The 12,416-nt window shown below is 40.3% G+C and overlaps 1 protein-coding gene across 1 annotated transcript in view; it reads right to left on the minus strand.

Annotated features, from left to right (window-relative positions):
- Nucleotides 1-12,416, minus strand: part of polr1a (RNA polymerase I subunit A) — a 170,458-nt gene that overhangs the window by 150,258 nt on the left and 7,784 nt on the right. Inside the window, exons 2-6 of the mRNA XM_041192484.1 lie at nt 10,445-10,649; nt 7,700-7,849; nt 6,374-6,478; nt 4,013-4,098; nt 1,683-1,801 (exon numbers count right to left, since the gene is read on the minus strand). Coding sequence (XP_041048418.1) covers nt 1,683-1,801; nt 4,013-4,098; nt 6,374-6,478; nt 7,700-7,849; nt 10,445-10,649 — 665 coding nt within the window. The remainder of the gene's footprint in view (nt 1-1,682; nt 1,802-4,012; nt 4,099-6,373; nt 6,479-7,699; nt 7,850-10,444; nt 10,650-12,416) is intronic.

Here is a 12,416-nt window from a genome sequence, read left to right on the forward strand (position 1 = left end):
GTGCATGACAGAGGAAAAAAAAGTAATAGCTTGCATTTAAGTAGCACAGTGTCAGTATGTTGCAAATCACTTCACAGTTAATGAATTACTTCTGAAATGTACTTACTGTTCTGTAGGCAAACATGACAAATATGTACACAGCAAGGTCCCACAAACAGCAATGTGATAAATGACCTGCTAATCCACTCTTACCTATTCAATCATAGCCAGCGCATCACCAGCAATGGCTTCTCTTTCTCCTTTTAAAATCCCTTTTCAACCTCACCACGGCATATCTCTGCAAATTTTCAAGCCATATAACACTCCTGCCACCCACCCATCCTGAACTCTCCAGTCCTCTGACCTCTTATGAATCTCCCCCTACTTTCACCCCCACCATTGGCTGCATTGCCTTCAGCCTCCTACGTTCCACATTTTGGAATTCCATCCCTGAATCCCTTTACTGCTCCACCTCTTCTTGCACAAAGCTTTGGAATCATATTTCCTAACATCTTGTTTTTTGTCTCACAGTCCCATTTTTCAGATGACACCTTTGGGAAGTGCCTTGGGATGGTACAATATAAATTCCAATTGCTGATGATGTTGATCTGTTTCAGTGGTGTTGATTGCAGGATAGATGTTGGCCAAGAGAGCTCCCCTCTATTCTTCAACAACATGCAATTGACTCTTTCACATTCATGCTATCAGATAAATGGGGCCTCAATTTAACATCTACAACCACACGTGCCAATATAGCAATCCACCAGTAGAGTGGGACTTGAACTTAACCTTCTGACTCAAAAGCTGGAAGTATCACAAGCAAATGAAAGAATGACAACAAAAAGGAATAGAACAAATTTTCTTCGCTGTTGCTGGGTCAAAATCCTGGCACTCCCTCTCTAACAGCGCTGTGTGTGTACCTACACCACATGGACTACAGCGGTTAAAGGAGGTAGCTCACCACCACCTTCTCAAGGGCAGTTAGGGAAGGGCCATAAATGCTGGCCTATCCAGTAATGCCCACATCCCATGAATGAATGATTTAAAAAAAAAACAAAATAAAATGGTTTCCCCATCTTTCACTTTGCTATTTTAGGAGAAATATTCAAATAGATAATGCTAAGTATTTTAATGCTAATAAAGGAACTGACTAGTAAAAGACTGAAAAGCAGAAGAGAAAAAGTGCCAGTCATTTAAGTTACAATCAAAGTAAAACGTCCACATCAGCAAAATGGTCTCAGGTGCACAATGAGAAAGCATAACTCTGGAATAAATGCAGAAAATGCTGGAAATACTCAGCAAGTCTGGCAGCATCTGTGCAGAGAGAAACAGAGCTAATGTTTCAGGTCAGAACTGAGTGTTTCCAGCATTTTCTGATTTTATTTCAGGTTTCCAGCACCTGCAGTATTTTGCTTTAATGTAACTCCGGAGTTAAGTCGAGAATCCGACTACCAACATGTTCAAATAAAAGCACGTCTAGCAGATTGTCTCAGTATTGGCAATTCATACTGGTTGTAGCACACTACTGGTGCAGTCAAATCCACCTTGGAGCAGTGTATCTACACTGTTTCTAAATGGGTCTTCTGAAACCTTTATTAATTTATCTATGATATAATTTAACATTACCAGGGACCACTGCTCCCATCCACTCTCACCATCTGTGGGAGATGTGGTGCACAGGTTAAGTTTTAGTGCAGACTTACCTCCACTGTCTTTCACAGCCTCATCTGTGTTTTCTTTGCTTTTGGCTTTCAGAGCAGCTGTGGGATACGTCACTATTAGTTTGCTGTTGTGTTCCTTCCGCACAACTGATCTGCCAGCTCTACAGAGAAAATAAACATGATTTTTCATGAATTGCAGAATTTTAATATCACCTCATTGTATTCAGCAAACATAATCAATAGTACATTTGGTGAGTGCAGTTAAACGTTTTTGAAGGTTAAAAGGAAGCAAACAACAGATTGCTTCAGATCACTAATTTTACTCTGCAATTTTTTACCGCTAATAAGAATTTGAAAAAGGTACAATTCACCCTACTCTTCTGTCTATTTCACTCTTTACAGTTCTCCCTGGGCTACATATCTCCTGCTTCCAAGAGCACAGTATATTTCAACTTGCACAATTGTGTCCTGGAATTAAATCGTCATTGCAAGATGCCTGGCTTCTCATTAACAGCACAGGTGTGACCACAAACTGAAACCTATATCCTCCCCCTGCTAAACTCTGGCTCCTTACATCAACGCAGTACCACCAGACAGGCACAAACACACACAAACATAAACACACACATGCACACTCAAAACACGCATCTACAAGATGCACTGCAGCATCTCACCAAGACTCCTTCTTCAGCAACTTACAAACCTGTGACCTCTACCACCTAGGACAATGGCAGCAGATGCATGGGAACACCACGACCTGGAAGTTCCCCTCCAAGTCACTCACCTTCCTGACTTGGAACTATATTGGTGTTCTTTAACTGTCACTCTGTCACTGGGTCAAAACCCTGGAACTCCCTCCCTAACAGCACTGTGTGTACCTACACCACATGGACTGCAGCGGTTCAAGAACTCACCATCACCTTCTCAAGGGGAATTAGAAATGGGCAATAAGTGCTGGCCCAGCCAGCAACGTCCACATCCCACAAAATAATTTTTAAAAAGAGTACAGGACCACTTAGCTAAGAGCTAAATTACAAAACAATACTGACTTAGTCGGAAAGGCTTTCTCTCTCTCTCTCAAATCAGCTTTCTTTATTGCTAAGTCTCCCAGATGAACACTTTTCTACATGCCTCTAAGAACCCTACATTCTCCCATTTTCTGAAACCTTCTGATATTTGTCTGCCCACCATCTGTTCCTAGGTCCCTCCTTACACCTTCACTGTGCTTCTACCATTCCCCTCCCATTACCATTCCCAACATCCCTATCCTGCCCACTCTATATCTTCAAAATTGGCATGCTACCTACAATAGCTGCAAGGCTTCCCAATGCACTTAGCATATGGTCCTGTCGCACATCTCCATAATACTCTCTCCATGAATGCAAGGTCCTTTCTTAATCATTCCTTTGAAAACCCCAACTTCAGCTCAGCTACACACTGCATGAACAAACTTAAATACTGAAATTAGAAGCATACATCTTTTTTTTTAAAGGAATGAACACCTTATTACTTTCTGCTTTGAGTTAAATTTCTACAATTAAGTTACTCCTAACAAACTTAGTTAGTTAGTTAGTAGTAACCACTGAGTTCATGGATTGCTGAATTAAGGCAGATTGCAATCCAGCAAAGACATAAATAACGGCAGGGCCATGAGAATACAAGTATTTTCCATCAGTTCCCAGTGACTAGGTCATAAAAGAGACAAAGATGCAAGATTTAATTCTCTACTTTGCACTAAACTATATGACCTCAGGTGGAGCAACAGAAGGGCTGCAATAATTGACCTTGGCAAAGCCAAGCATCAGCATCACACCTACTGTTGGTTGCAGCACATTGTGCTTTTGATCACAGGGTTGCTTCTCGCTTCTACGAGATGACACAATTCTCTTCACACATTGATCCTTGATGAGGTTGAGATCTCTCTCTGTTGGCAGCAGCTGACATGCTGGCTCATGTAGTAGCAGATCCTAAATACCTAGTAATAGCTCACCAAGCCTCTTTTTCACTTGCCCCCATGTCTTATTTCTCCATTAATTATGATTCAATTATACCCTCATTTTAATGGGCAGATTGAAGGAATGAGATTCCTCGTTATTATGATATCTCCTGCTCTGCTGTTTGACTATCTCTGGTGACCCTTAATGACACCTTTATAGCTAGCACCAAGAACATAATGTTGACTAGAAGGAAAGCATGAGGAAATTTGTCTGTCCCCAAAAAAATATCATTTAGTCATAAATCACCTTCAGTGCATCCTAGCAGAAATTTAGTGAGCATGAGCAAAGAACTACATTTTAATTGACAGTTACCTCATGCTTTTATTCCAATGAACAAAATAATATCACCCCACATCATGGAGATAAGTCACTTACTTGCAATTTGGACACTTTTTTGATTGCATGTAGTTTTTCCAAAAATTTCGTATTAATTTATCCTTGCAGTCACTCACATTTTTCACCTTGTAACAAAACAGAACCATAAATATATAGTGTTAATATGTTAAAAAAACTTGAATACACTTATTACCAAGTCAGCGTCTTTTAAACATATGCTAGCTTTATTATTTTTCTGCAGTTTTCTTCATTTTACCCCTTTCTTTTCCCAAAATGCCATCTGTCGATGTCAGACAAGAATAGAATTTCTGCCATGTTCAAATAGCCTGATGGCATCCACAGTCTAAATTCACAGATAGAAACAGTCACTTGAACAAAGCACTATGGGACTGCAACCACCTACAGAACAATATAAAAACCACCCACTTATAATGCAGCTTTACTGTAGTGAAACCTCCCAGGAGGTTAGGAATAATATGCACCAGCAGGAGTTGAAAGGAGGAGGAAGGTGATTGAAAAGGTGGGTTTGCAGAAGGAACTTAAAAGCAAGGAGGGTTGTAGTAAAGGTTTAGGAAAAGCATTCATGAAAGCTTTACCACTGTTGATGGTGTGGAGAGTAGGGGTGTGGAGAGTAGGGTTAGAGTTTGGGGGGAAATAAACAATCTGTAGACAGGGAGCAATCTGTGGTGTAGAGCTAGAGGAGATTGACTAACAAGAGTTAGTACCTTCAGGAATAAGAAAAAATAAAAAAAATGTTCGCAATGTACTAATGGAACAAAGCTCAGAACGAGAGATCACAAAAACAGAACAGACTAAATTGATTACTGAATCACTGAATTACAACAAGATACTTACCAGTTCTTAAAGGCCATTGAAATCTCATAAAATAATGACACAAAGAACAATACAACACAACAGTTTTGGGCGTAATACTCAGAATCTTCAATCATCATTTCTTCCCATTGAAGTTTCTGATTTAGGCTGGGTTTGTACAGGGAAATACGCCAGCTAAGTCATGGTGCACTCTCCATTGCAAAAGAGAAATAGCTATAGATTGAGTGAAACAACTGCATGCTCGTACACCACTTAAGCTCCAATTATTGTCCAGCTCTGACAATAACTGACTAAGGGAGTGGAGTAGAAATTACAAAGTAAACGGGAAGAAAAGCAAGGAAGAAACATTGCTTTTAAAAAATCTGCATTCATGACCTTTCATGACGTCCCACAGGGCTTTACAGCCAATGAAATGTTTTTATTTAATGAAGTATAATCACTGTTTTAATGTAGGAAGATGCGGCCCTGCAACCAGTTTATGCACAGCAAAATCTCATTAATAGCGATGAGATAAATGACAAGATAATCTATTTTTCCCGAGATATCAGAACTCTCCTGTTCTTCTTCACATCGTGCCACGAGATCTCACACATCCACCTGAGGGCATCTGAAAGATGGCACCTTTGACAGTGCAGCATTCCCTTAGTACTGCACTAAAGGGTCCATCTAAATCATGTGGTTAACTCCCTGGAGCATGGCTTGAACTCACAACCTTCTGATTCAAAGGCAAGAGTGATATCTTTCACCTGTTTGCCTCTTCTGCTAATCTTCTATTAATGTTTTCTTGATGTTTTATTTTACAGTCCTCTTTATTGGGGGATGTTTTATTTTACAGTCCTCTTTATTGGCCTAGCTCTCTAATTTTTTTTTTTAGCAATTGCGAACTTCAAAATTGTGCTTCCCATGCCCAAGTTAAATAACTGTAGATATGTTTCACAATAGTGGATTGAGTACTTGCACCACCAATTCCCTTCCAGCCCTTCTCCAATGTGAGAAACAGCAGGCTTTTTCTCTTTTTCATGGGATGTCGGCATTGCTGGCAAGGCCAGCATTTGTTACCCATCCCTAAGTGCCCTTGAACTGAGTGGTTTGCTAGACCATTTCAGAGGGAAGTTAAGAGTCAATCACATTGCTATGGGTTTGGAGTCATATGTAGGCCAGACCAGGTAAGGATTTCCGGATTTCCTTCCTGAAAGGACATTAGTGAATTGTTGGGTTTCTACAACAATCGATGGCCATGACAATTATCGTTGCCATCGACAATCACTTTCAATTCCAGATTAATTAATTGAATTTAAATTCCACCAGCCGCCATGGTGGGATTGAAACCCATGTCCTCAGAGCATTAACCTGGGCCTCTGGATTACTAGTCCAGTGACATTACCACCATGCCACTGTCTCCTCTTGACTCTTTGCTTCTTACCTAACTTTCTATTCAGGGTGCTTCATTTTCTTACATCACACAGCTGAATTTATCTAACATCTTACTGTACATCTTCTGAAAAGGCAATAGGCACATCAACTAGTGTCTGCATGGCAATGTTTACTGATCAGTTTTACACCTACTTGTGAAACTTTGCAATTCACTCGATTATTCAGCACAATTTGAGTATGTTCATTCAGTGCCATTTGGATTTCATCCACTGTGGCCTGAACATTTTTCTCCAGCACCTGTACAAAACAGAATTATATCAAACCACAATAAAGAAATATTGAAAATTTATGTCTTTTTCCCTCACTTAAAATCCTCCCTGCAATCATTGCTGTAAATGCAGGCAAACGTGACAACCAATCTACTCACAGCATTGTCCCATATACAATGTGAGATAAACGTTAAGATAATACTCATGTTTAATTCATTCATGGGATGTGGGCAGCACTGGCAAAGATTGCATTTCTTGCCAATCCCTAAATGCCCTTCAGAATGAGGTGGCGAGCCACCTTCCTGAACCACCGCAGTCCTTGTGGTGCAGCAACATTCACAGTTCAGTTAGGAAGAGAGTTCAAGGATTTTGATCCAGTGACAGTGAAGGAATGGTGATATAGTTCCAAGTCAGGATGGTAAGTGGCTTGGAGGTGAACTTGCAGGAGGTGGTGATCCCATCTATCTGATGCCTTTGTCCTTCTATGCAATAGAGTTTGTGGATTTGCAATGTGCTGTCAAAGGGACATTGACAAGCTTTGGGAATGGTAACATAGTCGTTACGTTAAAATGAACTCGTAATTCAGAGGCCTGTTCTAATGATCCAGGGACATGAGTTCAAACCCCAAGAGGGTAGCTGAAGTTCAATTAATTAAATTTTTAAAAATCTCCAATCAAAAGCTAGTATAAGTAATGGTGACCATGAACCTATCGGATTTTCATACAAACCCATCTGGTTCACTAGTGTCTTTACTTGGTCTGGCCTGTAACTGCCAACCCACGCCAATGTGGCTGACTCTTTACTGCCTCTGAGACCATCTTGCAAACAACTCAGTTAGGCTTTTGCATCGTGGTTTAACCTAATAAGAACCTGTTTCAGTGGTATTCCATCAGGGATAAATTTTGGGCAGGTCACCCGGAAAACTGCCTTACTCTCCATCAAATACTGCCAAGGCATCTTTTATAGTCACATAAGCATGCAGGTGGGAGCTCAACTTAGTGACACACTCGAAAAGATGACACATCCAACAATGCAGCACTGAAGTGCCAGCCTAGATTCTCTACTCTTCAGAAAGGGGTTTGAATCTTTGACCTTCTGAATCAAATGCAAGAATGCTGTCACTGAGCAAAAACTGACACTTGAATTTGTCAAAAGGCTTTCACATAACTGAACTGAAATCTTAACGGGGGAAAAAAAATGACCATGTAACCTCCGAGGTGAAACGGCACGCGATTTTTCAAGTACTCACCTCGTTCAGTACTTTCTCCAATTCATAAATAGCTTCAATAGCTCCAACATTTACAACTTGTAACTGATTTAACAGCAGGTACATCACTGAACGGGGGCAAGTCAGCATGTGGCAATTCAAACAGCAGCCTCTTATCATCAGATACAGTTTCTGTGCGGAAAGATATTTATTTCAAGACACAAAAGAATCTTTAGAATAACACAGGCGTGTGATGAAACACAGAAATTAAGTGATTTTTATTTTTCCATTATCTCAATATAATCAGAACGCAATTTTTTCTATTCATTCACAACATGTGGGCTTCGCTGGCTGAGCCAGCATTAATTGCCCATCCCTAGTTGCCCTTGAGGAGGTGGTGGTGTGCTGTCTTCTTGAACCACTGCAGTCCATGTGGTGTCGATGCACCCACAGTGCTGTTAGGGAGGGAGTTAAAATAAATTTAAAATCACAACGAAACAGGGTAAGAAAGCCAAGCTAAAAGGTTTAATGTTAATCACGTTTAAATGAATGCTGTAAAGCAGTTAATTTCAAGATGCAAAATTGTTGCAATATCCATTCATGTGCTAGCCGAAGTACCAAATCCAGTACTGCACGATGCATTTCAGATTACAACTTCCAAGTGCGTTTCTGACTTTAACAAGGCTTACGATCGTGGGAAAAAAAGGAGCATTTTTATCTAAGATTTGGCTCGGTCTTAGGTGCTTTAATTCTGTTGATATATAAAGGGTCAATAAAAAGCCACTCTTAAAAATTAGGCTTTGACTTAATTCAATACATTATTGCAGTGACTGTACATTTGGTTGCCAGGCAGCGACTTGAAGGAAAAACCAAATAATTTCGTTCAAATACAAACATACTACATTACTTCTTCAGATACATATCTGATTGGCAGTTTCTTGAAATTTAGATTCTGCCTTGCTCTGGTTGCTGTTTCAGAGGGCTCCAAAAGCTTAAACTTTCAGTTCACTTCATCTCAAACTCTTGATAAGGAATGAGGCTTTCTAGAATTGTCAAAGTAAATCTATCTGAAATGCAAATCATCTTCTCAAGGGCAATTAGGAAGCAGAGTTGGGATAAATGGGGCATCTTCAAGCTGGCAATGTTAATTGTATATCAATTGCAATGAACCATATGTTATTGAGGGTACTGACTGGGTTGTTACTAGAGCACATATAAAAAGACACCTTTGAGTTAGGAGGGTATACTTGTAATGTTTCAACCTGTGAATAAATCTAAACAGAGTAAAGATTGGCTATGGCTTCATCCTTCACCAACTGGCTATCAGGAATATAACAGGCAGGCTATAACTGGTGGAATCTGGCAAGGATCAGTGCTATTTACAATCTTTATTAATGACTAAGACAAAGAGGTCAAGGGTATCCAAGTTTGCTGATGATACAACGCTCGGTGAAGAACACAAAGAGGCTGCACAGACATTCATTATAGGCAAGTTAAGAGAGTGGGCAACAAGGTGACAGATGGAGTATAATGTGGGGAAGTGTGAGGTTATTTTCTTTGGTAATAAGAACAGAAAAACAGAATAATTTTTCAATGTGTGAATTTGTTAAAATATTGATGTTGAGGGAATTGGGTATACTCGTAAAAGAACACAAAGTTAGCATGTAGGTACAGCAAACAATTAAGAAGACAAATGGCACGTTGGCTTCTATTGCAAGGGGATTGCAGTATAGGAATAAAGGATTCTTGCTACAATTGTACGGGACATTGGTGAGACCACATCCAGAATACTATGGGTAATTTTGGTCTCCATATTTAAAGGAAGGATATACTTTGCATTGGAAGCAGTACAGCAAAGGTTCACTAGATTAGTTCCTGGGATGAGACAATTGTTCTACCTCGAGATGCTGCGTAGCTGATTTCTATATTCTCTGGAGTTTAGAAAAATGAGAGGTGATCTCATTGAAACATACATGAGTCTTAAGGACTTGAGAGGTAATGTCCCCTGGCTGGGGAGTCGAGAACATAGATCACAGGCTCAGGAAAGGGGGTTGACCATTTAGGATTGAGATGAGAAGAAATTTTTTCACTCAAATGGTTTTGAGTCTTTGGAATTCACTAACCGAGAGGATTGTCAATTCTCAATCACTGAATATATTTAAGGCCAGGATAGGCAGATTTTTGGTCTCTCAGGGAATCAACTGATATGGCGAGCAGATGGGAAAGCAGAATTGAGGCAGATGATCAGCCATGGTTGTAAAGAATGGAGGAGCAGGCTGTATAGTCTACTCTTGCTCCTATTTCCTGAGTTGTGTGTTCAGATATAACTGTTACTGTTCTATTAGCTCATGTAAATATTAAAACATAAAACAGTAGACAGAAGAACTTCATACATTAGATTTAAGCGAAATCTGCTAACATTAGCCGTAGTAATTTTTGGATTGGTAAGTCACTGTGCCAATTTTGAATGATGCACGTGTACCAGGGAGTACAGAGCAGCGAAGGAGTCCTGGCGATTTAGAACCTACTTCTGTTATTTTGAGCAAAGGGAAGTTAGGGGCATTGCACAAATTATTCCACTGCTATCAATTATAATTCCAGGAGCTTGAACAAAAGTAATCAGCTATAATGGACCAACATGTAGCGATTTACCAGTTTCCTCGTAATTGCCCAATGCTGAAGTTTCCAATATAGCTGCACACACAACAAAAATAGCAGTCATCCCCACATATCCAATACCTGCTGTATACATTACATCATTGTATCTTTATAGTTTAGAATACTTACATCAAAAAATAGGGGATTATAGACTGTTAATGGGAGATCGATATGGCCCATGTGTCCAGGACAGTTATTGTAATCTTGTGCACAGGTACCACATACTTCCTTGGAATCAGCTGGACCCAATGCCAAATCATACAGACCATTTGCTGCTGGATTGCCCACATTATCCAAGAAATAAGGATTAGTGATTGCTTTTACACTCAGTTTCCTAAGGAAAAAATGAGATCATTTTGAGTTAACCCAAGTAAAGGGGTTGTTAATAAATAAGAGTGAATAAATATATTAAATCGATCGAGGTTACATACAAACATACGAACTAGGAGCAGGGGTAGGCCACTCGGCCCTTTGAGCCTGCTCCGCCATTCAATAACATCATGGCTGATCTGATTGTAACCTCCCACCTACCTCTGATAACCTTTCAGGTTCCTTCTTAATAATTGCTACTTAAAATGCAATTAATGCAGGAGCAATGCAAATAATTCCAAGCAGTTCCCGAAAACATGTCTTCATTTCAAAGTATGAGGTCCCAATCTAACGCCATTCAATTGGTGTGCAAATTGCCTTTATCTCACTCAGATAGTAAAGCTGGGTTACAGCTTCAAGACAGCTTCATTACATAGAATGCACAGCCCAAAAATGGGTCATTCGGCCCAACTGGTTCAAACTGGCAGTGGGGGTCACCGGCTAGGCCAGCATTTACTGCCCACCCCCAAGTGCCCTCATTCAGGGTCAACCACATTGCTGTGTCTGGAGTCACACATAGGCCAAACCAGATTTCCTTCCCTAAAGGACATTAGTGAACCAGATGGGTTTTTACGACAAATGGCAATGGTACTGTGATATCACCAGACTTTTAATTCCAGATTTTTATTGAATTCAAATTTCGAACCCAGATACCCAGAGCTTTACCCTGGATTGCTGGAATACTAGTCCAGTGACAGTATCACTATGCCACTGCCTCTTTGTGGCCGTGGGTCCCTCTTTCGAACTACTCTCTGGATAAAGAGGCTTCTCCTGAATTTCCTATTGCTAATTTATTGGTAACTACCTTTTATCTGTGGCCCTTGGGGGAGGTGATGGCGTAGTGGTATTGTCACCGCACTAGTATTCCAGAGACCCAGGGTAATACTCTGGGGACCTGGGTTCGAATCCCACCATGGATGATGAGATTTGAATTCAATAAAAATCTGGGATTAAAAGTCTGGCGATATCACAATACCATTTCCGATTGTTGTAAAAACCCATCTGGTTCACTAATGCCCTTTAGGGAAGGAAATCTGCTGTCCTTACCTGGTCTACCTACATGTTACTCCAGATCCACAGTAATGTGGTTGACTCTTAAATGCCCTCTGAACAGGGCAATTAGGGATGAATAATAAATGCTGGCTGAGCCTGTAATGCCCACACGCCATGAACAAATTTTTAAAAAAGTGTTCCAAGTAATATGTATTACAATTATGAGTCACTATCTTTTCCAGTTGAAAATGAGACAAAAGAAAATAAAACAAACTTTATTAAAGAAAAAAAATGCTTCCAGACACTTGCTCAGAACCGTCCTTCGTAGGGGAGGATTGGCCTACGAAGGTACTTTTCCTTCTTCCTGCCAGGAAAGCATCAGCTCTCCCCCCTTGGCTTTCATTGTAAAACCTCTTCCAGCAAATTGGAGATCTTTTATACTTAACTTGAAAAAAGTAACGAAAGAGATTTAGGAACCGTACTTGAGCAAGAGTACTCATGCTAAACTTTTCATCATGTTCAATCTTTACATCACTGGTCTGGCCTCGGCTGGAGAATTGTACATCATTTTGAGCACCATACTTTAAGAAGGGTGCCATGGTCTTGGAGGGAATTCAGAGGAGGTTTACCAGGATGATATCGGGACGTGGAGAGATTGGAGGAGTTGGTGTTGTTCTCCCTAGAGCAGAAAGTGTTCAGGGGAGACCTAATCGAAAGTTCAAAATTATGAGGGGCTTTG

Source organism: Carcharodon carcharias, chromosome 1, assembly GCF_017639515.1.
Source record: "Carcharodon carcharias isolate sCarCar2 chromosome 1, sCarCar2.pri, whole genome shotgun sequence".
NCBI classification, from domain to species: domain Eukaryota; kingdom Metazoa; phylum Chordata; class Chondrichthyes; order Lamniformes; family Lamnidae; genus Carcharodon; species Carcharodon carcharias.